The sequence below is a fragment of the Toxoplasma gondii genome, chromosome X (genome assembly GCF_000006565.2).
Source record: "Toxoplasma gondii ME49 chromosome X, whole genome shotgun sequence".
In the NCBI taxonomy this organism is placed as follows: domain Eukaryota; phylum Apicomplexa; class Conoidasida; order Eucoccidiorida; family Sarcocystidae; genus Toxoplasma; species Toxoplasma gondii.
In genome coordinates, this window is record NC_031478.1 from 6,555,085 (window position 1) to 6,582,368 (window position 27,284).

A 27,284-nucleotide genomic window follows, 5' to 3' on the forward strand; every position below is an offset into this window, starting at 1 on the left:
TAGCGTGCTACTTGCCAGTTTCTGTGGCAAAAAAGATTAATCTTTTTCATTTTCAGTCTACCTGGTGACAGGACTCGGTGTATTTGTGGGGTTAGGGACTGCCTCGCTCTCTGTGGCACAGACACGAACTCTCGTTTCAAGTGAGACTTTTCGTCAGAAGCTATTCGACATTGCGTGGAACCACAAATACCCTTTTCCTTGAACACTCGTCAAACATCCCCTCTGCACGAAGGCGCTGGATCTCTGCAGGCAGACTTAGTCAACCGAAATCCCACAGATATCTTCATCACACACGAACGTGAGTGCGACTCAGACGACGCGCGATTTTTATCAGAGCTGATCAATCCACCCCGTCCGGTGCACATTTTCCCTAATGTGTATTGTTTCAAAGAAAGACTTCTCTTTGCGGCTTCTGTGGCTCAGGGTACACACGACGGCAGTTGTCACGCGTTAATTCAAGTGTCTTTCTCCCTTGCTCAATCGCGAAAACTCTTTTTGTTCCACGAAGCACGAGCTCAAGTCGATGCCAACACGCCAGCTGCAACAAATGTTGCAAGAGAGGTTCAGAAAGAAGGCGCAACGCGGAAGCAGAGAAAAGGAGAGACGGGCGCTCTTGGCTTTTCAGAGAAAACCACCTCGGAGAGGCCACCGTGTTTTTTGCACACAGAATACACTTTTTTCTCGTCTCTTCAACATGCGGCGAGCATACGGAAGACAGTAGGCGCAAAGAGTTTTTTCGTTCAGAAGAAGAAGACGGCAAACAAGACTACGAAAACGCCTCCTCTCTCGAGTACATCCAGGGCTCGGCATCGGGCACAAACGGGTTGCATGCAGTTTGGAGCAAAAGGGTGAACAGCCACCTTCACGCTGGAGTGGTAAGACAAGAAACCTTTGAAGAAACCTATTTTCTCTCCCCCACTTTCGCCTACACAGATCTTAGAGAAGCAGGCGACACCAGTCTTTGACTGCAACGACGCTGTTCTGTGCACATGCGTTTTCAAAACGAAGCTGAGATAGAGGCTCTGTGAGTCTTGTGGAAGATAAATCGAACCGCTTTTTTTCTCTGAAAAACTGCACAGGACCAGCATGTGTCGTTTCGCTAAAAACGTTTTTTTTGTGTGTTAGACCTTCCAGTGTTTCTCCATTCGCGGTTTGTGTACATGCCAGTTGGAGTTCAGTGGGGCAGTCTGTAAGCTTTTCTCACTGCGTTCTTCTCTTCTGACGGGTGAACATCGTCTCTAATCTTTCTACAAACTCTGCCTTTCTTCCTTTTCGTCTGTTTACGGTTTTTGCGTACGTGAACCCTCAGTCGAAGTGAAGGAGTTCTTTGTGGACAGCGCATACCGGTTCATTCAGGAGCTGGGGTTTCGCTGTGTCTTGGCGGCTTACCAGCCTCACTTGCCCGGTTTCCATGCTCCCTCTCTGACCCCAAAGGACAAAGGCCGCCGGTCTCTGTTTCTTTTCGTGGCGCAACCTGTCACCTGCCGTTATTTTCGAGTTTTCTCGGCTCAGAACGTTTCACTGCCACCCGTTTCTCTGTCGCGACTTCTACGCAGCGGTCACGAGTCGGCACACCTGGCAAAAGCTCTCGAAAAACAGACACGACTTCCAAGACAAGGGCCGCACACAAGTTCACCCTTGCTTTACTCAACTCAGTTAAGTAGCAGGACTGGGTTTGATGTTCTGTGCCAGCCCCCATCGCGGTGATCTGCTCTGTCGAAAAACGCGAAGTCGGAAAGACAGCTTCTTCACGCTTACAGTTCAGCTGGCTTTCGTTCGGCGCGTCTTCGCTTCTGTCGGGATCTCCACAGATGACCTCCTGTGTGCGGAGTGCCCTGTCAAGGGGCGCGGCCTCCGCGGGCCGAGGTAGTCTTTCTGTTTTCTCGTTGCGAGTCTCCTCTTCTCAGCATCTGTGCCATTTCTCTCCAAGTCTCTGTCCCTCGCGGCCGCGCCCAGCAGAGAAGACGCCTATGTCTCCTCTGCCTTCTCAAGACCTGCAGGGAGGCGGGGAGCTTCCTGGGTGCGGGAACAAGTATCTTCCAGTCTCTCGATTTAGGCCGTCAGTGCATGCGTCCGAAGCAGATTGCTCTGCGCCGTCTCTCTCCTCCCAAGAGGGGAGACAGAAGCTGAGAGGACGGAACGCGAGGGCTAGATCTCAGGGGGCAGAGCAGCAGAGTGTGAATGGGGAAGCAGCGAGTTTCTCTGCTTCTGTCTTTCTGAGCTCGCAGCGCCTCCTCGCCGAACGCAGTTCAGAGGTCAGCACCAGCGGAACTTGTCGGCGTCTGCCTCCGTCCTCTGGATCTTCCCTGCTTTCTTCCGTGGCTGTCTCGGCTTCAGGCGTCCGGTGTCTTGCAGGCCAGAGACGCGGCTTTGCTATCTCTCACCTGAATCCGTCGATAAGCAAAGGGAAAGTGCACTACCGCGTACCGAATCCGTACATTCCTGTTCTTCTTTTGCAGGCGGTCCCGGGTCTGGGGAAGAGAGGCGAGTTGAAGCAAGTTCGTCGGGGAACGCTGCGTCTGTTCCTGGCGCCAAAGGGCCTCGCCGTAGTTGCTTCTTGGCAAAACATCGACGCCTTTTACCTTGCAGAGAAGGAGGAAGAAGAGAGGAGGCGGCGGGCACAGGCCGGCAGAGGCGGGAAGCAGCTGCGCGAGCGCGGCGGAGACAGAGGAGACAACCGGTTGCGAGGCGCGCGAGACGAAGAAGGAGACGGGGAGGAAGGAGACAGCCTTCAAACGGACTCCCGACGCGCGAAAGAAGATGGCGAAGACGAGGAAGAGCTGACAACGGAGGGAGGGACGAGAGGCGAAGACGCAGGACATGCGCCGGTTGCTTCTTTCCTCAACAAGTACAGAGCCCAGTTCTTGGTGAACACGGAAGACACAGACCCGACGCGGATACGTGGAAACGGAGTCTCTCTGTTCGACCTCCTCAACAAAGTCAGTGAAGAGACGGAACTCGATCTCCTGCCCTCGCAGCTGGCGATCGGGAGACGGCAGAAACAGAGCGAGGAGCAGATCTGGAGTGGCAGCGGCGGTGGGAGGGAGAGGCGCAGAGCAGACGAGAGGAGAGAAGAAGACGAAGAGGAAAAAATGCGACAAGACGGGGTGATCACGCGCTGCGGTGTCTACACGGTCCACGCGACCATTCCCCTCAAAAACCGGACGGCGAGAAAAAGCTTCCTAGTCGAAATCCTCAGCAAACAAGAAGCCGAAAGGTAGGTCGCCGGAATTCGGAACCTGTGGGCAGATCCCTCAGCTGGCGGGAGAAGAAAGCACGGCGAACTCGCTTTCTTGATGTCAACGCCCCGCCTTCTCTTTGAAAAGGAGCAGGGGACCTGAGTAGCGTTTTCCAGTGTTTTTTTGGTGTCAGAAGTATAAACTTCATTCCATCCAACACCGGCGTTTCGTTAGTACTTGTGTCATCAACTTGTCAGTGCAATGTCAATAACGGTGAAACGTCGTTCCGTAACAAGGCAGCATGGAAGACGGAGCTGAATTACGTTTAACTCGTGTGGTACTGAGAAAACGGGGAACAGACATCCAGCGCTGTCCAGTCTGCCTCTGTCGTGGTGGAGAATACGAATGAGTCCCGCCATTGTTCCTTAAGAGAATCGCAAGATTCGAGGTTTTGGAAATGTATCTAGTCCGGTTCTGTGCCCCTCGGGGTACTTCTCTGCATGCAAGCTTGAGAATAAACGACTCGCTGCTGCTTGTGTGGCTTCCGGGGTGTCTATACAGGATACTGCAGGAAAAACAAAGGCGCGAGGAGGAAGAAGCTCGGCGTTCCGATTTCGCTTTGGGCGAGGAGTAACAAGTAGAGAAAAGTGACCCCTGGGGTACCAGACGAAAGCTCTCTTTGCAGAGCAGAGACTCGCGGAACTCTTCTAAAGATTGGTGTCTTTGTTGGAAAAAGGTAGCCAGCAATAAAAGTCGCCCGCCTCTCTTGTCCTAAAAACCTCTTACCTATGGTATTCCGGCATGCAGACTGGAAATGCAAGTGTTCTTTTCTGCGTTTGCTGTCCCTCTCATCGCGAAGCGCAAGATCTACAAACATCCTCAATTTCAACACCGGTCTTTGATACTGCCAGTGTCGGCAGATTTCTTCTCGCAGCTCAACTTCTCTAAAATCTCACCCTTTCCGAGATGTACCACACATATGGTGCAGCGTCACTTCGAGTTAAAGGTGGACAATTCATTCTTTTTTGCTGGCTAAATGAGCTTCGGACACGCTTTGCACAAGGTGAAAAATGCGCATAAAACCACTTGGCAACGCAGAACGGTAGCACGCTCTCCCGAGTTTGAATCGATGGTCGCGTTCAGAAATTTGGAGAGTAATTGCCATTTGTGCTACTCTGGTTTCCGTACAGAGCCGGCAATACGAATATAAATAATATCAACATAGTAGCTGAATCCTGTGTTGTCACACTATACTCAGGGGTTGTCTCCTTTTTCCCGTGTTAGATCACGCTGCGTGTACACTTTCAGTGCCGCACTGAAGCCGTGTAGCTGATGAGCGGGAAAACATGCGCATTTCGAAGGCAGTTGATGCGTGGGGTAATCACGAAGTGAGAATTCCGGTGGCGCGGTACGCGTGGCACAGATGCTGAACACTGTACAGCCCAAGCATTTCCCTTTTGCTAATGATCTTCTAAGCCGGAAAAGACGAAATACCAGCAAAGGCCAGTAGCTGCCTTTAAGGGAAAACACTATCGCAGATGTTATCCTTGTGATATGTTTCTGTAAGCCTGTCTTCATGTGTTGGCACACTGGCTCAGCAGTGCAGAGTTTGGCGAAAAGCCATTCCATTGGATGCACGAAACCTGCGAGGAAGAGGTGAAACACCCTTCTGCACATCGCTGTTCACCAGAACGGCTTCTGGAGACATGCCGCCATTAGGACTTTGCGATTTTGCTCGTCCTTTCCAAGCAGATGTATAACGTGCTCGCTTCGAAAAATTCTTCGTGTACAACAGAGTACGCTGCTTGTGGAGAGAGGGGCGCCGGTTTTCTTGAGGCATGTTTGACTTCGAGTTATGGAAGGATTCTGAAGTACACAAGCACCGCGTGCCTGTTCCGCCGTTGACTCCTTTTTTATTAAGAGGACTCCTTGACTTGGGGAATGGGCTTAATGGTAGGCATTTAGGAGTGGCAACATCCCTTTTCATGTTTTCACTGCCTACGGCAAGCCAGAACAGATCTTCTGATAAATAATCACCTGTCCAGAAGGGCCGTTATCGCATGTCACAATCGGTCAGCGTCCTATCGTATGCCGTATACCGGAAACAAAGTCCGGTGTGGGTTTTGCTTATTCGATGAGGCAAATCCTCTGCCACGTGCTCAATCATGTTCAGTAACTTGCTAAGACTTTCTTAGATAGTTGGTGAGCTGCAAAAATTTGAAATTACTTGAAGACGTTCACAAGGGCGAAAAGTGCACAGGTGCGTACGGCGGCTGTCGATGCGACGGCGTCTGGAGAAGCGGAACTCACTTCGATAGAGCCCACTAAATCATTCTCATATCTTTTGTTTCTCTCTACAAGGCAGAAAAAGTTGTCTTTTTCTCTGTTGTTGGAGAGCACTTCAAGTGCACTATCGTCGTCTTCGTGCTGCGCTCGTCGTTACCATGGCAGTACCGCTCCAAACATGCAACTCAAACGTCTGCTTAAATCCGCACTGCGAGGAGAAACCTACTGAAAAATCAAGTAGTAAGTCCGCCCGAAGTTCACTTGGGTCAACAGAGGCACTGATGACACGGCTTTCATTCACGCACTGGAGGTTCAAGACGGCTCGGCGAATCGCGGCAGCCGTTTCCAATTTGTCCGGGTTTGCTGGCATATGCAAACAAGTGTTTGAGATAATGACACACAAGGAAGAGCATTGTGCTTTTTTAAGTTTGGAGCCGGCTGAAAGCTTTTATATATTTGTTTGCTGTATAAGAACACGACCAGGCACACACATAACAAGGGTACAATGTCATCAAACAGGGGGAAGCATAGGGCATCCTCAGATAACGGGCTTGAGAGCGGACTTCGGTTTTTTCTTGTAACGAATCACTCCTTTTCCCAAAACAGAGGTGTTTTAGGCTGACACAGCGGTTCTTTGAATGTCAGGCACTATCGGCTACTGGAGCTCAGACACATCTATCTAACTTTTGGAAAAGAGGCGCTACGTGGGAAGAGACGATAAAACCGTTTTCGTTTTTTGTTGTTTCGGTTATATGTTCAGTTTTCTCCATTCGAAATCGCACCATGACGCAAGAGGATCTAGATGCTCTTGAACAAGTTGGGGAAGAAGTAACGCACGTCGACTTGTGTAACGCCGATATCGATGTGAATTTGCTCACTCAGCTCGGGTAACGAAGAAACGATGAGGAGACACAGATGCATCCCATCCCTTCCGTCTGTTGAAGTTCGGTCTTGTGTCCATTTCTACGCTTTTCGATGTGGCTAGAAGGAGGTAGTTGAAAAGCCGGAACAGTTAGAGAACTTCAGAGTCGACCTGCTACACACGTGGACGACACAAAAGGTTATGTCTGCAGTCCTCTCCCTGAGAGGACCGAACGCAAGATGAAGCCTTCGGCTGTCTTTGAAAAGGCACACTGCTGCATTTTGCTCCTTTTATTGCTCATTTATTGATTGTTTCCAGGCAGAAACTGAAGGACATGACTGAAAACAGCTGTGTTCGTATCACATGTCTCGACCTTGATGACAATGCTATTGGCGAAGATACAGCAGGAGAAACCGCCTTGCTTAACGTAATAAAAGAGTTGAGATGCATCGAAGTAGGTCCCTGCGCTCTTGTATTTAACCCCAGCTTCTCGACGTTCGTACAAACGCCCGACGCATATTGAACTATTTTCCTTCATGTACTCCATGAGAACTCCGATAATATTCCTAGAAGAGCAACCTCCCTGCATCTTTTGATGTCTCATTGTGCGATGAGATGAATTACAATGTCAGGAAATTTCTCTCAGGAACACCGGGATCCGCGACCGATTCGTCTCCCGACTAGCGGCGTTAGTTGTTCGCCTGAACGACTCTCATCGACTGAAGAGAGTAAGCAATTTACCTAGTTCCTCACTGAAGCCGGTCACCCGTCAACGCACCAGATCACTTATTTAAAACGGACGTTGTATCGAGATACTGCTGGCCGTACTGTCCGCTGTGGACGTGTCACGTACCGCCATAAATCAACAATGCATGCGTTCAATCGTCTCCATTTTGTACATTTACCAACCCCTCAGTCTATCAGTTCCCGTGAATGTCTCTGTCTGCCTGTCCTCTACCTGACCTATCCAAGTACACAAAACACGTTTCGATGCCCTCCAGGTGTCTACGGCTACAAGAACTGTACACGTAGATACCGCTTCGTTCTCAAGCCACCTGAAAGACGAAATAAAAGTGCCTGTGAATCCACAAGCCTTCGTTTCGACTTGGAGCCCGGTCTCTGTCAGCAGTTTTAGAAACGCGACCATTCCACGGGCATGATCAGCTCCACCAAGAGCGTAACGCAGGTCTCCATACTTATGTCCGCACCTAGTTGATCTGCCGGTTGTTTTCTCGGATAAGGAGCCGTGCACGGTAAACGGGATGGACCTCATTCTGGCCGGATAGACCACAGAAGAACAAAATCGACATCCTCTTCCCAGTTGCGTTTTCTGCTTCCAAAGAGAATCACCAAATGAACTACGAAATGCCTTAGAATTGCCACCTCGCGTCTGCTGTCTTCAAGCCTTTCTTTGTTCAGCGCGTGGTGCCCTCGTGGTTAGATAAGAGAGTGAATGATTTGCTATATACTACACAACAGAAGAAGCGTCGTTTTTGCGGCCATGGCGATCCACCATTCACCAAAAGTCTTTCTTTTCGCTCCGTTAAGTGCACACATTTCACAGCAGTATAGGCTTCCGTCCACATTTTTTCCACCTGGAATGGATAACGTGAAAAAGTGTTCTATTCAAGTATGGGACGACCGCAGAGCAGAGGAGAAACGCACCGAAATATTAGTTGTTTCGTGTCTGTCTTGACTTGCTCCCCGGTTGGCTCTCAATAATTTCGGCAGGTGGACCTGCGTAGCAACGGGCTTCTCACCCCTGCGGCTTTCGCTGCAGTAGAAGGATCTCGCCGCCTTTTGTCATCTGATAAAATTTCATTTCTTCTCTCCTAAAAGAAAACACGAGTCAGTGCTCGTGGTTTCTGCGCAAGCATGTGGTACGGCCATGCGCGATAGCCCATCCCAGTTTCTAATGCTCCATCCATGGTGACTACGAAAGCAACGTGCTCGAAGTAGTCGAAACAAACAACAGCAAAGTGAAAGACACACAGACATTTTCTCCCTGTTATACGCTTTGCAGCGGCAAAGTACGCTCAGAGACACAACCGCAGATGTGAAATAACGACACCCTTTTCCGTCATTACCTGACACTCCGCGAAGTATCAGACAAAGTAGAGATGCTGTCATTGCCGCCGGGCATCGTCAGAATCACCAGTTATGACTCTCATAAGTAAGCAGGCACTTCGTGTGACCTCTGACTTATGTGCCCCCGTGTCCGGGACAACAGTGTTCGTAAAAGAAACACTTACGAAAGCAAGACCTATCGCTGCTCTCCAAACTCTGACCTTTCCATCTCAGTTCGGCTTCCTACTTCCATTCCCTCTCAAAAGGGGAGAAGCGAGTCACTTTACTATGTTTTTGTTCATCAATTTGCATTATCACAGAAAGTCATACGAAACACTGATGCCCTTCTCTCATCGCATGAACCCTCTGCCCTACCCCATTGCTCTTTCGCCTGCTGTTGACGAGAGCCTGTTCCACTAATTTACAGAATACAGCAACCCTCTAGTGGATCTATAGAGAGAAAAACGAAGCAAAACTCCAGTGGGAGAACATATAGCAACGGAAGTCCTTCATAAACTTCCACGATACTTTCGCCTAGCACCCATATAGTAGAGGATCTTTCTACACAGAAATTATACAGTATTACCTGTTGTTCTCTCCCACCCTTAGACAGTTTACGATTCAGGCTTATAAGTGGAGGCCGACACGACAGATAGTGGGGAAGAAGGAGAACAAAAGATCTTAAGAGACCCTTAAGTTCTTTACGCCTTTTCATAGTTGCATGCCCCTCAGTGTCGCCGGCCAGCAGATGGACACGGCGAACCGTGCTGTCGTTTCCTTTCTCATGAAACACCAGTCCTCTGATGTCAGCGGCACAGCACGCGAATGCAAACGTAATCACGTTTTGCGTACACTCGATAAGCAAGAATTTACACGATGTTTTCTGTACCGTCTCTCTTGGCGAGGCACCCGAGTCCGCTCAGCGGGTGTGTTTCTCTGTTTGGCCCCAAATTTGCGACTCATTTCAGAAACTTCTCGCGAATCATCAACCAACATGGTTTATCCCATAGTATCTTTGTGAGATTGAGAGAGGGCGGAGGCAGTGTTCATATACGCGTCTGCCTCAGCTCCCCCATACGGATAGCAGGGAGCAACTCCAAAACCCTCTGGAGACATGAGGATCTGATTGTTGAGAGGAACATAACTGTGGGTTGAAGGGAAAGCCACGGGATGCAGAGGATCGGGCAGGAACTGCAGGGGCTCCCTTGCGTAGTTCATATGACCAGGAGGCCCGAAGACGCCAGCAGGCAGTTTGCGATGGGAGAGACGAGACAGCGGGGTCGTACCGGACTGCTCAGGATCGAAGACCATGAACACATCAGGCACTCTGCGACGGACCAACGGTGCCGGGTTACGAGAGAACACGGCTCCGACATCCGGTGACGAGCAGAGGGACCTCCAGAGGGCCATGGCTGCACGGACACGCACAACAAGCCAGAATAATCAACTAAAACGTTGTTAAGCCACACAGACAACTAAACTCTGTATGACTGCTACACACCATCTCCCAGAGGACTGCTCTACGCAGCTAAAAGTGTTGGATCTCTATATCGTACGACATTAGGTTCACCGTCAACGACCTCGAGTCGACTTTTTACAAACTCTGTTATTGCCGCGCATGTAGCACCCTATACACCGGGAACTGAGAAAACTGCGCAAAACGGGAAAACGGAGAGACAAGAAGCAGGGTACTCATAACAGTAAAGTGTGAAGGATAAAGAAACAGTTCAAGAGGATCCTCGGAAAGATGGCAGAGGGTGTGCCACAGAGCACAGTTGTCGCTACTAGAGGGCCAAGCGCTATGCTTAACAAGCGAGACAGACTGAAACGAATACATCTGGAGACGAAGACCAAAGCAAGACGGAGACAACTAGAGACACGCATGATGTGGGTGTTAGTGGACAAGCAAGTGGACAAGCACGAGAAAGACGAGAAACGCACTGAAATTCCTAAAGGCTGAAAGAGCCTACAGGAAACTGAACTAAAACACGGTGCACAAAAGCTGTATCCATTCCTGATGCATCTCCTTAAGGGTTAAATTTTCTCCACTCGTTCGAGTCTCCGTTTCGCCCTCATTTCCTCGGTCTCTGGTGTGTCTCGGAACTCAGAGCCTCACTGCACGAATGTTTTTCAGACTTCGTCCTCTGAGGAAAGAGTTCATCTAGCGTCACTGCAGAAGCGGAAACAGGGCGTGCTGTCTCTGCGAGCTCGGAGCCCTGGTCGGTTTCCGCAATAGAAGACCGATCGATGCCACAGAGCGCGGATCCGCTCCAACATGCATTGCCTTTCTTTCCGGCCTCCGGCTCCTGCCGTCGCGAGGGACAACCTGAGGAAAGGCGAACAGACACACGAAACAGAACGACCGACTGTCACTCGAGATAGCGGACAAGAGCATCGGGACGTCCACTGAGGGAAGAAGCGAAAGGCTTCGAGTATTTTGCATGCGAAGCAAACGAAGCATTGACTGAACATGCGAAGTGAAAACGGAAATGAGGACCCCAGCCATGGCAACACAAAAGCACAGATGACCATGTGCGTATACACATGAAGGTGTTAATGATGCAGTAATTCAATGAAAGCGACTTCTCGCGTTCATTCTTTGCAACGCTCAAATCGGCTTACGGAGTCCTTGGGAGTCTCGATCGGTGTGGGAGTCTTCCGTGACTTCAGACTTTTGCCCCGCTCTTGGTGTTGTGCGAGAAAGCTCCGCAATCGCCGCTTGACGAAGGGCCGCGCTAGCTGCCTGGCAGTCGGCAGCAGCTTGCGCAGCTGTCGGTGTGCCCTTAAGCCAGGCGGGTCTGGGCGTCTGCAGGAGATGCTTGGGCGTGACAGGCAGTAGTTTCTGGGGCAGAGCAATCACATCTATATCTTCCCCTGTCTCCTCATCGATCTGCGTCAGCGGCATAGCCACTTGCTGATCGGACTTCTCGCCATCGGTCCTCGAAGACGGCTGGCCCTGAGCCGAGGACGATTCACCTACGGCAATGTACAGCGGGTCTGGCGGGGCAACCCCGCGGGCCTGGGGCCCGAGGCCAGCTGTCCCCTTTGCAGGTGGCTGGTGAGAATGAGGGCCCCCTTTCTCGCCACCGCCCACGGCCACTGTTTTGAGGTGTGATCCAGAGTACGTCCCCTGCAAGCCCTGAGAAGCATCCGAACCTAGGGAGACTTCAAAACCTCCTTTCCCCGGGAAGAAAACCGAGGACGCCGCGGAGCTCGGGGATCGCGCGCTTAGGTCCACCGACGGGTTTAGGGTAAACCCACAGTCAGGACTTTCTGCGACGTGCTGGGAAACGCCCCGACAGCCGCCTGGGGACAAGCCACTGGGTCGGCAATTGCCCTGGGCGAGTGAAACGTGATTGCCGGCTGCCAAGAGGGAGGAGGCGTCGCCTATCCCCGCTACTGCAGAGCTGTACAGGCCAGGGACATACCCCAAGGATCCGGCCCAGCCAAGCCACTCGCGGAGATCCTCAGTTTGTTTTGCTACGAGCTCTTTTGCCCTCATCTCTGTGAACTGTGAAACGGATCGTCCGGTGCCATCGCCATTAACACTATTGCATGCATGCTGGTCGTCTTCCGTTTTTCTGTCCTTTATCTCTCTGGGATACGCGCCAACCTGCGCGTTTCCACTCTGTCCTGGCGACTCACTCTTGTTCTTGAGCGCTTTCTCGTCTACAAGACCTTTTCTCGCTTCGGCCACGCTTCGCTGGGACACACTGCCGGGCGGAGAACGGGGGCCTTCTTCTTCGTCTTTTTGCTGACGGCCAAAAGAAAACAACCGCTGCTGTTCAGAACCAGACTGGGCCTCCGTTTCAGATCGTTTTGCGGCTGCAGCGCGCTTCCCCTCCAGAGGAGGCCGCTCCCCGCGAGCCGGCCTGCGAGGTCGTCGGGCAGAGGAAGGGAGAGGAGGCGTTTTTACCGTGTTGCCTTCTTTCCGGACGATTCGGCGATCGGACGACTCATGCATCTTTCCCTCGCGTTCACTTGCGCTGCTCACACTGGATCTTCGGCGCCCACCAGACAAGGCAGCGGCGGTGTTGAGGGAGGTCGCCGAGCTGCGTTGGCCTTTTAAGAACGAAATTTGACCCGTCTCCTGTTGCTCTTTTCCGCCCTTTGCATCCAGCTTCTGCCCGTATTTCCCTTTGTCGGAGGCCCCCTTGCCGGAGAAAAGGGTCTTGGAAGCGTCTTCGCTCACAGAGTCCGTGAAGGAACCGCGGCTAGACTCTGCGTGGCGGCGAATGGGTTCGAGGGATTTCAGAACTTCATCGATATTCGCAGTTGGAAGCGACTGCAAAAACTCGTTCAGCAGCCCCAGGACAACGTCGCGGCTGTTCGTCCCCGGGGCACGGAGTCTCGGGGTAACAACTGACGGGAAGTTTTCTCCGGCAGACGAAGCAACAGTGGCTCCCGAGGGCTTCGTGACCAGCGAGAAGGTGGAGGGAAAACGCTCGTTCTCGGCGTGGTCCTGCATGCTGAACAGCGAGGACAACGGCTGGCCCCTCTCCAGAAGCAAGACCGAGGGACTGTCGTCCCCCTGTCGGCTTTCCTCGAGTCCATCCGACTTCTGCGTTTCGTCTAGAGACATGCTTCCATCCGACGACCAGTAACAGGTCGATGTGTTTGAACACTCACCCATTTCGACGTTCTCGCCAGAACTGCACTCTCCACCGTGGGCGCGACCAGCCGACTTGAGCGCGCGGGGCACACCGGTAAGAGCGGTGCCATTCCACGGAAACTTTGATTCCTTCGGCGGCCCTGGGCTCACCATTTCCTGAAGAATTCCCTCTCGAGCAAGCATGTCGAGATGCAGCTGGAAAGGCTGACGGAAGCCAAAAAAATCCAGGAGGCGAGACAGACACAGCTAGCGGCGAGGCTGGCTCTTCAGTGGCCTGTGAGCAGTATGGCGAATCTAGTGGAAGCGACTGGTGCAGTGGGTTTATTCCAAGATATCAGCGACAATAACATGACTGAATTGGAGGGGAAAGGTCAACCCTCTACGCGGACAGTGGATTCGAGACAAACACTCCCGCAGAAATCCACGACAGCAGCTCGACCTGTCTAGGGCGCGCTCATGGCGTTGGTCAATGAGCCCACGAGTGACGCAGGTGGTCACTTTGAACAAACGCCCACGAAGACACAGGAAAGTCACGCTATCTCTAAAGGAAAAGACGCGTGGAAGGCAATGGAAATAAACTCGAATGTGGAAAGCCCCCAAAATTGTTCCCAGTTGCAGTCATTTTCGGCCCGAGCTGAGCGAGCTCGAGATCGAGAGCCCTCCCGTGCAACGAGCCGTTGCCTGGCGCTGGTCCGAGTAAAACGAAGCCACGTACACGGGAAGCTTGCGCAGAAAGGGAAGCTAAACGACTTCTGGCGGAAGAAAGTGGAAGGGAAAGAGAAAAAATGGAATCAAGGCGGAAATGGTGTGGCGTAGAAAGCCATGAACACGCACACCAGTCGCTGGCACCTGCCGTTCGAACTGCCACGCATGACTCTCGAGAGACACCTTGCCGGGTTCCCTTCGAAAGTTCACCAAAAGTCTTTGTCACAGGGTCTTGTTTCTCTGCAGATATACTGCCCCGAAACTTCTGTTCGTACGGGCCTTCGCACACACTTGAACTCTTGTGTGCCGCGCAGACGGCGCTCGACGTGGATATGCGCGGCGCGGCTGCCGAGTTCACCGGACACGCAAAACGAGCTTTACCTCGTTGCCGAACTCACGACCGGGGAACTACGATTGTGTGAGGCTTCGCGCTGACACACGGGAGACAAACCATGCACAAGTTGTAAGAAGTCAGCAGACAAATGCCTGGAATGCCGTCGTTATGCCTAAATTATTCATGCCAGCCACGTTCGGCCTGCTTGAGAAAAAGAGCATCGACACCACCCGGCTGCGCGCCCGAACAAGACGGCGACCGTTCCTCGTGAGGTTGCGTTGCAAGGGTGATCAGGAGCAGGGTTGTCGTCAAGACGTGAAACCCGGCGCGAAAAAGCGGTTTCGGTGACACCGCACGCAAGCTTGTAAACAAAGGAAAGCAAGTGCACCTCAAAAGAAAACCGGTCTTGAAACACCAGAAACTTGCAAAGAAATTGTCGTCCTGCGCTAGGAATTCGACTCATGCTCAGCTGTTCTCCTCATCGAAACACGACACGCAAAAGACACCGATAGGAGACCGGTGTAGGTCGACGCTGAAAGGGCCGGCGAAAACATTGGATGTTCAAGGAAAGTCACTGGTTGACCAAGTACGCGAGGTCCGAGCATCAGAGAATCATACCAGGGTTGGGCTTTCCCTTATCATCAGCGGTCCACAGTTCAGCTAGAAACAGAGCCAAAAGAATCCACCCGGTGCTCTGCTGAATTCCACCTGAGACTCAAATCTGAGGAAGCAACGGCAAGGTTTCTGTTAAGTCAGTCCCTCACGAGCTTCCGCGAAAAGCAATTTCGCCGTCTTGGACCCTCTGCTGCACAGATCGGCCGCCTTTCTCGTAACGATCCGCTCGACCAACTGGAACCTGGACACTGCGAGTCGGAACTGGAGAAATCTCTCGTGGCAAAGACGACAGTCTACGCAGATGCGAGTGGTTTGTCGCACTGTAGATACTTCGGGTGTGAATCGTAGAACTGCGTTCCCACAGTTTTTTGGAATATCGACTCAGGCGTGCCGATGTTGTCAATGTACGGCTCGGGAGAACTGGTGACTGAAGAGATTGTGCATGCAAAGGTATTCTACCACTCTAGCTGTGCGTTGCAGGGGAGACGCTTGTCCCTGTCAGTCTACCTCAGAACTTCGAATCAGAAACGACGCTAAGCGTGTGGTCGTAGACAGATGCAGTCTAGTAGTCATGAGACCCCAAAACATGAGCTTCGGCCTCAGCGAGATGTGTGCTGCATCGAAGCGGACACTTGGGAAAGCTCTACGGCCTTCGCTCACAAGCTTAACACAAACACTTCTTCGAGATACTCGCTGCAGAAGAAGTTGCAGAAAACAGTCAGGCGAGCAAGTTAGAAACTCTCTAGTCTCACTTGTAGTCCGTTTCCTTCGCTGAGCTGTCACCATGCTGCATCACGCTGACTGCGCACCGTGAGTAATTGTCTTTCACTGAGTCTGCCGAGCAGGCGTAGGCGCTTTTTTAGGAACACACAGCTCTGGCTTTATTGTAAGGAAGTGACATCCCTGGAAAAACGCCTCACTGTCACCTGGCCTTTGCCCGCTCTGGAGGAGTGCACCTATCCTCCCACTGAGTTGGCTCAGACCTACACATAGACTATGCAGACTGTTGGCCACACTTCAGCATGTTGAACAACACTGGACCGTTTCTTCCGCATGTACTGGGTCCATTTGCTTCATGTCGCAGCGTCTAGGATCTTCCATACGATCGCTTTTGAAATGGCAATTCGCTATGTTCTGCCTACAGAATCCACAATCGCTGATGGAATCTGCTTCTCTGGAGCCATTGTACCAGACTCGTATATTTCGGTACGTTCCATACGAAAGGAACCACTTGACAGGCTGGTCTGGCCGAATTCAACGAAGCAATTTAGGGTCCCCAGACGCTACGTTTCGAGATAGTGTATTCTCTCTTTACTTTTGTTGTGGGGTAAGACCCCGTTCTCGACGCTGAAAGTTTCTCATCATCTATTCAGTCTTCCTTTTTTCCGAGGTGGACCTATCTCCGGACTACCGACCGAAAGTCGCTTGCATTCTCTGTTCCACCGCAGCTCCCGCATCGGGGATTCCCCAGAGAGCGCTTCTGTCCTCGGCAGCCGTCACTGCTTGCCAGGGTTGCACTCGATGCTGCGAAGATTTCCTCTGGACCCTAGAGAACTGGTCGCCTCGGAACAGTATGCTTGGCAGGATGGTGTTGTTCCAAAAGCGAAATAACAGCGAGATTTCCTAACCCACAGTTCCACTGTAAAAAACGAAGAGTGCGGTTTCCCAGTGACACCTTGGCACCAGAACGCCGTCCTCCTGAAGGTGTTTGCTCCTGCGTTCAGGGTTTTACATAATTTTCGTTTCTGTGACTAACGTCCCAACAAAGCCAGGTCTACGCCGAGGCACCAAGTCTAACTCAACGTTCAAGCGTTGTCTTGCCTCTCCTCTGAAAGTGAATCCGACAGGAAAACTCGGGGGGAACACTCTGCAGCTCATGTGTCTCCGTCTGTAGATATTTGTGCAGCTGCTCGGCAAAGTCGATCGGCTCGTGCGCTGTTGCCTCTGGGCGAGAGGCGTCTCGGGCAAGACATTTGCGGGTTCTCTTGGAATTTCTTCTCTAACAGAGAACCTTGACCAGTGTCTCACACAAAACTCGAGTTCAGCGACGAACAGCGAAGGAAAATCCGTCAAATAGAGCAGCAGAAACGCTCGTCAGAGACCACGGGGAAGAAGGAAAGCAGAGGCCGCGCCGAGTGTCGGCAGCAGGCCCCTTCCCTGAGAAAAGGCTCGTTTCTTGACGGGTTTTAACCTGTTTTTTTTCCGGGCACAGACAGCGGCGGATACGCGAAGAGTTTCGAGGATTCGCAACAGATCACCCTCAAAGTTTTTCTTTGAATGTCGAGTGCCGTATGACAGTTTTCGCTACGGATCTCGCCACGCAGTCCGTTTGACATATGCCTCCAGGTCCCCTCTGTGCGGAGAGGACTCGCGCGGCTCTCTCGCGTTTCTGCCGGAGGTCAAAGCGGGGATTTTCCTCGTTGTGAGCAGAAGAAACTCCTACTTTTCGAACCCTTTCAGACGCTAGACCCTAAACTCCTCGTTTTTGGGGAGAATCGCCAGCAGGCGGGGGGAACGGCAGTCTTCCCCCTCCCGGCACCCCACCCTCCTCTCTGATTTCCGACGGAGGGCCTATTCTGCCTTAACGTAGCGCAGAGAGGACAGAAAAAACGTTTTTTCACTGAAATCTACACCTCCGTCCTGAGGACGTCAACCACCCTGTAGGAAAGTTGGAAATTCAGGATCTGCTACCTACAACGCCCCCCCCCCCCCGCCGTCCGTCTGCCTTAAGTCTCTCCAGCTGCTTCCGGCTTCTTCTGCTGGCGCCCTGTGCTTGTGACCAAGCTTCCCGTTGCTTCATTGTTTTTCAAGTTTCCGAAGGCAATATGTGGGTTGAAGGAGGGAAGGAGAGGGAAGGATGGGAGAACCAAGGCATGTGAGAAGAACAAAGGACGGAGACGTGGTAGCGTTGTCCCTCTTTCTCCACGAGTCCGTCGCGAAGAAGCAAGGCAGAAAAGAACAAGAGAACTCTTTTCCGCACAATGCCGCCCTCAGAAGTTCGCTGCGTGCGCCAAGACTCCACCACTCCTTTCAGGCGCCCCGAAACTCTCCACCCATCTCTCTGTCTCTCCAGGTGTGTCTCTTCCTCTGCGTGCTTTCTGTGCTTTCTAGCCTCCCTCTTGTCTTCGCCTCGTCTCGACGCACCCCCCTCACTGGAGCCACTCCTGAGTTCAGCGAGTCTGAAGCGACCCAGAGACTTCCAACTCTTGAACCCCGCGACTCAGAGGCCCGCAACTCGGGACTGCATGCGAGGAGACTGTCTCCACCGCCTGACGAGACTTCAGGTGACACCAACGCGGTCGTCGGGGAACCCCGCAGTGCTGCAGGCGAGAAGGGTGTAGAAGAGATAGCGAGTCTTCAAAATGGCGCTCGACGCGACGAGGGCGAGGGGGAACCCTCTGAGGAATCTGCGTCTCTGATAAACTCCGGTTCTCTTGCTTCGTCTTCCCACCCAAGGAACGGGCCTTCACCCGAGGAAGAAAGTCGAGGGGACATACGGACTCGCGAGACGACAGGCGGTCCAGAAGAGGCACAACTCGCCGTACGGCATTTACGAGAAACAGCGCTGAAGGCGCCGTCGCGTCCACAGTCGGATGGCGTTGAAGCGGAAAGCCGCTTGCAAGTGAATCGCGTTGCCAAAGGGAGACGCCCGCCTGGCGACGCGGACGAAGCCCCAGCTTCTTCCACACCTGTGGCCGGCCCAGACCCTGTCTTGTTGAGTTTGGGGAGTGAGACGGCTCTCGGAGCCTCTGTTCCGGGTCACCATGAGTCTGCCCTCCGTGTCTCTGCGCCCTCGTCTGGTGGCTTCTCAGCAATCGATGCTGTGACTCTTCTGGAGAGGAAGGTGGCGGGGAGCGAGAGAGAAGGCGTAACTGGGGAGACCCCCGCGCCCCTCCAGGGGCCTCAGTCGAAGAGGGAACACGAGGTCCAGGGGGTCAGAGAGCCGAAGGAGATAGGTGGACTCGCGGGGAAGAAGGAGACGCAACGTACCCAGGTTCACGCGGAGGCGAAGAAACCAGCCGAGAAACAGAAGGAGAAAGACAGAGGGAAGGCTACCGCGGGGAAGAGGGCACCGGAAAAGGAGAAGCTCCTGAGAGTGCGGTCAGAAGCGTCTCATCTCTCTCGACTGTTTAGATGGCCGAGCCGTGGCGCTGCAACGCAGACTCCGCCGTCGGCGCCCGGGGCGCCTAGGGGGGCGACACAGGCCAGCTCCGGAGACAACACCGCGGGGAAGAGGAACGATCGCGCTCTGAACGATGGAAAAGAAGGCCATTCGTCCGGAAAACATGGAGGCCGCTTGAACGTGGAGCGGCGACGCCACTCCGCTCCGCCGGCTTCCTTCTCTTCACCAGCCTCGAAGCGGCGGGCCGCCCCCCAGGCGTCGGGGGCGGTGGGCGCCAGCGCGTCTGCCTCCGCCTCAGGGGGTTCTGGGAATGGCGAGACGAGTGCGGAGAGAGGGGAGATCTCTGTGACGTCTCTGAAGAGGCACTTAAGGCAGGCGTTTGCGTTCTCTTCGCCGAACAAGAGCAGGAAGGACTGGAAGCGCGAGAACAGTGCGACCGAGTCCGGAGACAGCAGAGAGAACAGGGCGGACAAGGCGAAGCGTGTTCGAAAGCAGGAAGGTAAGAAAAAATCCCTCGAAAATCCCAGCGAGAAGTCGGCAGGCAAGAGCCGCCGCCGCAACCGCGAAAGGAGGCTGCAGACTCAGAGGAGACGCCAGCAACGCCTTCCAGTGAACCAACTGGGCGACCGCGACGACCCCACAGAGTTCGCTTCCTACTTGTCTCCGACTTCGAGTTCGCGGAAGGCTCGAGGCCCTGGCGGGGGGCGAAACGGCAGGCAGCACGTCGGCCACATAGCAGTCGAAGAGGAGGGCCGAGTGAGTCTGCCAGCGTCGCCAGTGGCGTCCTCGAGTCTCCCCGACCCGTCCACAGGCCCCAGGCGAAGGCGCCGGGGCGCTGGACAGCGAGATTTCAGATATGGCGGTCGAGAGCGCGCTGTGAGGCGCCGGAAAACCCCGGAGAGGTCCCCAACCTCGGTCGGGTCCGGCGAGGCGACGCCTCCTGTCTCCTCCGGCATTGACCCGCTGGTTCCGGGGCTCGAAGGCACGATCTCGCGCCCCACCAGTGAAAACAAGGCGCAGCCTGTGACACCTACCGCCTCCCGGAGACGACGGCGCTACGCGTATCGAGGGCCGGGCAAGCGACCTCCCACGGTGCAGATGGAGAGGGGCAACGACGCGGGAGCGGCGCGGGACGAGGGGGACAAGAGAGAGGAGGCGGAGACATTGTGGGGTGGTAAAGACCTCATCGGCAAGGGCGTGGCTTCGCTGACCGAGATACAGGAAAACCCCACACAAGGCGAGACCCCTTCGCTTCCAGACTCGAGGCCTCGCTCGCCGCAGAGCGACAGGGGAGGAGACAGATCAAAGCATGGATTGAAGGCAGATCGCTCCGGTTCCAGAGGGCACCTCAGTCACGCGCCGTCCCCGTCGAGGGGACTGGAGCGCGGAAATAGTACCGCCCTGCAGTCGAACGGCGCTGAAGTGGAGGGAAGTCGCATCGCGGCAAAAAGAGAAGGCGGGGCACACGACCCGCTGACGAAGTCGAGCCGCATCGAGGAGACAGAAGCCGAGGACGAGCAGGTGCGCGAGAAGAAGAAACGCGGAGGCATGCGAAGCGGCAGAAACAGAGACAAGAAAGACAAGAAGGAAGGCGCCGGAGACGTCATAGCAGACAGAGGAGAACAGGCGTCAGACAACAGCGACGACGGACCTGGAGACCATTTCTGGGGCCCCCCGGGAGACGGTAAGGATTGCTGTATTTTGCAGAGAGACAAGTCTTATCCTTTCGAGTTCTTTTTTACGAGAGATCCGTGAAGAGAGTGCAGTTCTAGGGATCGCATTCGCCGTTACCGCGCAAGCGGCACTGGAAACAAAGTGTTGCTTTCAGCGATTCCTGGCGCTTCTGTCTCCTTCTATGATGAATATGTAGTCTTTTTCAACGTCGCGGATGTGACCTGTTGTTCTCTCTCAGACCCTGTTTCCTCTAACGGGCTGCTCCACCATTTCCCTTTGTCTCCTTCCGGTTTGCTTTTCTCGCCTCTGGCTCTCGCTCGCTCGTTGCCGACGCGTCAGACGCGCTGTTTGCTCTGTCGAGTTTCACTCTCAGTGCCCGCGTCCGCTTTTCGTCCGTCTTTTGTACTTTTGTTGCTCTGTCGTGTGTGGAGCAGAGGGACGGGACTTTACATCCATGCATGCAGAAACAGTCTCCTTCGTATTCTTGTGGGGTGTCATTCACGTGACTCGAAGACTCGATGATGGACCGCGAGTGAGCCTCTCTCCCTATCCTTCTGTTTTGCTTTGGTTTTTTCCGCGCGTCTCCTGCATCCTGTTTGATCTGTTCACCGCTCGACTTGGGTTCGTCTTCTTTTCTCAGGCGTGGCGTATCTGTTCTCCCCAGAAAACCGCAAGCGGCTCTGCCACTCACTGTACCAACAGCCAGACTACGCGGAAATGTTTGTCGTTCTGTTTCTCCTCCACCTTCGCTGGCCCTCGTACACGCAACAAGAAGGCGGCACAAGTTTCTTCTTCAAGACGCTGCAAGCATACACCGCCAGCCTCGTGGACGGTCAAAGCCCCGCGAATTTTTTTTCACTTCTTCGCGACTGTCCGCTCCATGAGATCAGCAACCAGGTGGTGAGCACAAGCACAAGGGTCCCAAGCACCCACCGAATTACCTGGGAAAACATCCACTTTTCCTCTTTTCGCACATGCACGAAGTCTGTAACCCTATTCACGAACACACCCCACGTAAATATATATATATATATATTTACATATATAAATATAAGGATATGTGTATTTGAACTTCGTGGTATGTGCAAAGGTGTGCACACGAGAGTCTAAGATATATATATATATATATATATATATATATTTCTCCCGGTGGAGGTGTGGTATGCGCTTGTGGGTTTCTCGACCTTCACAGATCGTGTTGTTGTTGTTCTGTCTTCAGATATCTTCACTGACACCCCGAATTCAGTCTCGGACAGATCTCCAGGCGCTTGCCGAAGAGATGATTCGCACCAAGCCGCCCTTCTTCGCGTACAGCCTCGCGTACACGGCGCCGGCCAGCAAGACGCTGCGGACTTCTTGGGGCTTCTTTGCCACGTTGGTCGTCGTTTGGGAGGTGTTTGCTACGGGTGTGTTGCGCGAGGATCTGTTCGGTCTGAGCTCTGCTGAACTCAACAAACTCCAAAAAAACGACCCGTTCTTCTGGGCGGCTCTCGCCGAGGGACTCCTCGACGTCTGGTCCATGCAACGCGCCGTCAACACCTCGCTGTTGTGGACTTACATGACGGTCTCCTCGCTAATCGATACCGGACCAACTTCCAGGTGGGGAAGATTGTGGGCCCCTCATCCTGCAGGAGACCTCGCTTTCGGGACGCGACTGCCGTGCTCGGATTTGAGATAGAGAGGAAAAAACTGTCGAAAAAGGACGCAGCTAGAAGAACACTCGGGGGGGGGGAGGGGGGGAAATTAGAGTTTTAGGATGATTTGTTCTTCGACGCTCTAGGGGTTTCATCGACACACATTTTGCACAGAGCTGATGTTGTCTGTGAGTCTCGCGAAGTCCATGTGTTTGCCGAAGCGGTCTCAAACAAAATGGAGACGCCTGCAGTGCCTCGGACGTATTTGCAGCTGCAGGAGACGCGTAGTTGAAAAGGGTGCAGCTCCGATAAAAACAGACGTTTTATTTCTTTTTTCAAGCATAAAAGTCACAGCGGTCGCAGCTCCCACGCGGAAGCTCAAACGTATGTGCATCTCTTGACTCAGAGAAAGTGCCTTCTTCAAAGCTGTCACTTGACGCCCGCCATACAGTGTTAGTGTTTCTTTGGTGGATACGATCCCCCCGACTCTGCTGCCGCCTCGAGAGCATTCTCTCTCTTTGTTTCGACCGTGGTTCCGATCGTTCGTGGCGAGCGGTGATGTCGCGTTTGGTGTCCCTCTCGCGCTCTATTCCCTGTTCTCTCGAGCTGGCTTCTCTCTGTGTCTCTAACTCCCGACAGATCTCACCTTCGCGCTCTGCGTCCTCCTCGTTCTTTGTACAGGGTCCAGAACTCTGTGGGGATTCTTCTGCTTGAGGACATGGGAAGCTCTTTCGGAGCCTTTTCCGCATCGTCGCCCTTCGTTTCGCCCGAGGCTGCAAGCAAGCCTCAGAACGCGCCCAGGAGCTCCGCTGAGCCGTCGAACGAAGCTGGTTGCTCGCTGTTGTCGATGCCGGACCTGAGCGGTCCTGCGGCCTTGCGGGCTTTGCAGGAGGTGGTGGAGAAGGCGATTAGAAAGAAACTCGAACAGGCTGTGGACAAGCGCGTGGCGCCAGTGGCAGGTTGCAGGCGTCTGTCGAATTGTTTGGGCAACGTGTGTGAAGAAGACCCAGTCCAAGGGGGGCCCGAGCGAGGCCGGCCCATGGCTTCGCCCTCGCCATTCATTCAGTACAGCTCTTGTGAGACGCTCTGGAGACGAGTGGCGTCGCATCTTCCCTTCATTCAAGTCACCGGGTTCTACATGCGTCGGAGCGCGGACCCGAGAAGGTTCTTCCCGCCGGCCGGGACTGCGACCCATAACGGTGTCGCGTCATCTCGCCGTGGTAGCTCTTCTTCCTTTCCTCCGTCTTCCTTGTCTTTTTCCTCATCTTCCTCTTCTTCCACGTCTTATGCTGCACCGTTTCCCTCCAATCATCTCTCTTTTGTGTCACCATTCTCCTCTTCGCCCTCGCCGCCTTCTTACTCGTACTCGTCCTCGTCTCCTGTATCTTCTTCGTTAGCGGAGGAGCGGGGGTTGGAGGTTGGAGACTTTGGCAGCGAGGTTCCGCAGGCGATTCTCCAGAAGATGAAGGCAGATCTGCCAGCTGGGGGGATTCTTGTGCAGCTCTCTCTGGTGGACGCGTGGGGGTCACACTGGTACGGACGAGAATCGCAAGAGTCGGTGGAAACCGGAGATAAGCCTGAAGCTGAGGCGTCAAACGAGGACGCGACGGCTGCCCCAGAAAATTGTCCGGAGCCGCTGGAATGCAGCAGCGGCTCGTCGAGTCCAAGGTGCGCAACGCCAGTTTACGTTCCGGCAACGACTGCGATGGAACTCTTTCGCGTCGATTTGAGTGTAGACCCTTCTCTGGAGAGTGTGCCGGGACGCGTCTCCGCTCTCGCTGTCGAGGTGATTGGCATCGACTCCATCGATGTGTTTGAGCAAGGCACAGACCCCCGGCGTGACCCTGACGTCCACGTCTACCTCTCGGTACCGGAGGTCGAGTTCTACGGCGAACAGGAGGTCCGAGACGAAATCTACACGCTCATTTCCGGGCAACCGTCTGACTGGGTTGCGGCAGCCATGAGGACCATCTCCTGGGACAGAGTCCAGGTGTTGGGCACCGCGCGCTGGACGGGGCTCCCGCCCTCGGCAGGGGCAACTCCGGGCGTCGAGAAGCGGGACCACGCGAGGAGCAGCGAGGAGCCAAGAGAGACGTGGAAACGGAGGGCCGACACTGCGGACTCGGCGACGAGCCCAGTGTCTGAAGGTCAAGAGCAAGCGAGATACGTCTCTCGACAACTCGGAGCCGGGAAGCGAGCAGGAGAGAATGGAGAAGAAAAAGTCCCCGACCGTCAGGGCGCAGGTCTACAGGGACGAGGCTCCGCGGGGCGTTCGGAGGGCGGGGTGTCAGGCCCCGGCCGCGACCCTGTGGGGACCTTGACGTCTGGAAAGGAGACACGAAGCGGGGACCAAGAGACGGCGACGGAAACCGACGTGGAGGCCGAGAAGAAGCAGAGACTGAAATGCGCCTTTGGCAGACTGGAAAAGACTCGAGGGTTCGGCAAGCGGTACGAGAGCACTCGGACTGACTCCTCGACAGAAGCCTCGCCGTCTCTCCCCAAGACAGGCGCGAGGGTCCGCAGCTCGTCTTCTTCGTCCAAATGGAAGAACGGGAGAGACGCCAGGCGTGCAGATGGCGCCGATGCCGCGCCGCTTTACGGCTCCGACGAAGTCTTGGCCTTTGGCTGGCAGCCGGGTCATCTGATTGTTCATGTCCTTATTGAAGGCCTTGCGGTCCGGTACAAGACTGCACGACGCGAGGCGTCCGCGGACGATCTGATCCTCGAAATGACTGCGGAGGAAGCAAAACTGCGACTGACAAGGCGAATTCGTGGAAGAGACACTCGGGTGGTTCACGTCCACCTCGACCACAGAAACATCGAGGTTCGTTTTGAGAGTGGATGAAGCCAGTGCGTCGCCGCAACGATTCCGTAACAAGATGCCAAGTCTCTGTGTAAAGGTGCCTGAATCATTCTGAACAGACCCGAAGGGATGTTTGTTCAGCCGAAGAGAATTGCAGAAATGAAACCTCTGTGATGAGAACAGCGAAGTTTGGAAACCTTTTCGACATCACATGAGAGGGATGTTGTCGGGTGGAGTTGCTAAAAAAAGCATATGCATGTGGTTCCGCCTCAAGATGGCTCAACCACTCGCGAGGGGCCTTCCCACAGAGGGTCCCTCAACTCGACCTTAGGAGACGGTGGAAGCAGAGCTCCCCACATGTAGGATGGTTCTGCTTTTCAGGATTCTGTTCGATTGCCGAGTGTTCTTGGTTTCCGGTTTCATCGCTTTGCTGTTTCGTTCCTGGTCATCACCATATGTGGCCACAACACAGTTCCACCATCGCTTTTGTGTGCAGTTTTCACCCGTTTGTGCCGTCCCATAGTTCTGTTCATCTCTTCATCGATTATGCATGCTTCTCCTGTTCCTCCTGTTTCCTCTGTGCCTTCCTGCTCAGCTTGCAGATGTGCAGACTCCGACGGATTACCCACGCAGCGACGAGGAAGAAGAAGGAGTCCCCATAACGACCGCGGTGCTGTCGAATGTGTTTCTCGCTGTCTTCATGATTCTTGTCCTAACCTGTTTGCATCTGGTACACAAACAGAAAAAGGGGCCGTTCTGGCTGCTGTGTTGCTGCGGCGGGGAATTTCCGTGGCTGGCAAAGAAGAAGCGAGAGTCGAAGCTGCACGAGCAAACTGGAATGCGGTCCGAGAGGTCTTTGGAAACCACCGCGCCTGGGACGCCATGTCCGCCCAAGGCGGCTTCCTACGGGGACGAGGAAGGCACCGCGGAAGCGGAGCCCATCGCGCATGCATTCGAGGCCGCAGAAGCAGATCTGAGCACTTACGGGGCCTCGCAGCATTCCTCGATGCTGCTTGGGTCGCCGGCCGTGTCTCCGCGGGAGTCTCTGTTTTCCGGCCGCGACCCCGAAGTAGACGAAGAGTCAGTAGAAACCGATCGCTCGCGCGCGGAGCCGTCGACGCTGTCTCCGGTATCGCCTCTGCGGATTGCTCGGTTGCGGGCCTCGCCGTTCTCCAACTCTCCGACCTGGCATGCAGGGGACTGCGACTCCAGGCGAGCCCCAGACAACACGCAGAGAGAGAGAGACCAAGACGACGCGGGCCCGCGCGCCGTACGCTTCCGCCGCACCAGCCTGTTCGGCTCGGAGACAGCGGGCCCGTTGGGCTCCATGTTCTCGTCTGCCGACATCCCGCGCGTGTGGGACGCCTGGGCCCCAGGCGCGGGACCTGGCGGGATGGTGGCCTTCGAAAGTCCTCGGCGCGCAGTTCTCCGGCGATGCGTCTCTGCTATTGAGCGCGAGGACAGCACCTACTCGGCCTCGGTCGACTTGTCTTCTCTACGCTCTTCATCCTCGTCAAGCGTCGAAATCTACGACTCAACGCCCTCTCTGCGGCGGTCTGCCTCTTGCCGCACCGCCTCCCGTCGCTTCTCGATTCGGGAGTCTCTTCCCAGCGTTCATCTTCGGTGGAACTACTTCTCCCCCAAACCTTCGTCTCCGATCTCAGCTGACTCGAGCGCGGAGTCCGAAGGCGCCGCCCCCGGTCGCAGAACCAAACGGTGAACCCTGCCCCCTTTGCCTCAATCTCAGGGACTGTCAGGTCGGCGTTCGGGCCCCGTCTTGGGTGCGATAGGTTGAAAAAAGAACACGAGAGAAGTCCGTTATCGGGGTGTCTCTTGCCCCGGAACGACCTGCGCGCGTCGTCTACGTCCGTGTCTATGCAGCTTGCGACAACCCTCATCATCGATCATTGGCTGTCTACAGGGATTTTGGCTGTTCGATTTTCATACCGAGACAGGCGCGTTTTTCCGCACCAAGAGAAAGTAACTATTTTTCCAGCGTATCTGTGTGCTGTGAGTGCCGACCTCCCCTCGTCCGCAATGCCGCCCCGAGCTGTTTCATAGGAGATGTTAACGCTGTGCTTTATTTTTCCGATTCGTTTGTGTAGAGAGTGTAGAGAACCGGATGGGTGCGTCATAGCGCAGAGGCGCTCAGACGCGCCTCTAGGAGGCACCGTGCCTTCATGCGCACAGCAAGCTGAGAACCGAGCAGGTTTTCTTATCGCCGCATTTGCGCTGTCCATTCAATATGTCAACCTTTCCAGGAAAAACGGAGCACGGAATGCTCGCGCGTCAGCTGCCTGACTCTCCGCGTTTTCAGTCGCTTTCCTTGGCGCACAACACAGAGATTAGTGGGGGGTTGGCTAACCTGGCGTGGCGCGGCAGGCTGACAC

At 54.2% G+C, this 27,284-nt stretch overlaps 3 protein-coding genes across 3 annotated transcripts; 2 read left to right on the top strand and 1 right to left on the bottom strand.

Moving 5' to 3' along the window:
• The first annotated feature begins 928 nt into the window (after positions 1-928).
• On the top strand, positions 929-4,135 carry TGME49_214870 (ribosomal protein L9, N-terminal domain-containing protein). The gene is made up of 2 exons (XM_002370767.2): positions 929-3,217; positions 3,741-4,135. The coding sequence occupies exons 1-2, from the start codon at positions 1,812-1,814 to the stop codon at positions 3,811-3,813; spliced, it is 1,479 nt and encodes a 492-aa protein (XP_002370808.1). The 5' UTR covers positions 929-1,811; the 3' UTR covers positions 3,814-4,135.
• Positions 4,136-6,775: 2,640 nt separating this feature from the next.
• On the bottom strand, positions 6,776-15,102 carry TGME49_214880 (hypothetical protein). Its single transcript, XM_002370768.2, has 3 exons — positions 11,017-15,102; positions 10,511-10,720; positions 6,776-9,806 (listed from the first exon to the last, which is right to left on the bottom strand). Exons 1-3 carry the CDS (start codon positions 13,187-13,189, stop codon positions 9,394-9,396), a joined length of 2,796 nt encoding a protein of 931 aa, XP_002370809.1. The 5' UTR covers positions 13,190-15,102; the 3' UTR covers positions 6,776-9,393.
• Positions 15,103-16,704: 1,602 nt separating this feature from the next.
• On the top strand, positions 16,705-27,155 carry TGME49_214900 (hypothetical protein). Its single transcript, XM_018779665.1, has 5 exons — positions 16,705-20,467; positions 21,098-21,357; positions 21,677-22,056; positions 22,773-24,915; positions 25,490-27,155. The coding sequence occupies exons 1-5, from the start codon at positions 17,518-17,520 to the stop codon at positions 26,612-26,614; spliced, it is 6,858 nt and encodes a 2,285-aa protein (XP_018635718.1). The 5' UTR covers positions 16,705-17,517; the 3' UTR covers positions 26,615-27,155.
• The last annotated feature ends 129 nt before the right edge of the window (positions 27,156-27,284 follow it).

Excerpts from the sequence above, each read along its gene's own strand:
- TGME49_214870 (XM_002370767.2), top strand. The coding sequence starts at position 1,812 with ATGACCTCCTGTGTGCGGAGTGCCCTGTCAAGGGGCGCGGCCTCCGCG. Across the intron at positions 3,218-3,740 it reads AGCAAACAAGAAGCCGAAAG|GATACTGCAGGAAAAACAAA; the intron begins GTAGGTCGCCGG and ends GTGTCTATACAG.
- TGME49_214880 (XM_002370768.2), bottom strand. The coding sequence starts at position 13,189 with ATGCTTGCTCGAGAGGGAATTCTTCAGGAAATGGTGAGCCCAGGGCCG. Across the intron at positions 10,721-11,016 it reads TCGAGACTCCCAAGGACTCC|GTTGTCCCTCGCGACGGCAG; the intron begins GTAAGCCGATTT and ends GCCTTTCCTCAG. Across the intron at positions 9,807-10,510 it reads GTCTGAAAAACATTCGTGCA|CCATGGCCCTCTGGAGGTCC; the intron begins GTGAGGCTCTGA and ends GTGTCCGTGCAG.
- TGME49_214900 (XM_018779665.1), top strand. The coding sequence starts at position 17,518 with ATGGGAGAACCAAGGCATGTGAGAAGAACAAAGGACGGAGACGTGGTA. Across the intron at positions 21,358-21,676 it reads ATGAGATCAGCAACCAGGTG|ATATCTTCACTGACACCCCG; the intron begins GTGAGCACAAGC and ends TTCTGTCTTCAG. Across the intron at positions 24,916-25,489 it reads TCGACCACAGAAACATCGAG|CTTGCAGATGTGCAGACTCC; the intron begins GTTCGTTTTGAG and ends CTTCCTGCTCAG.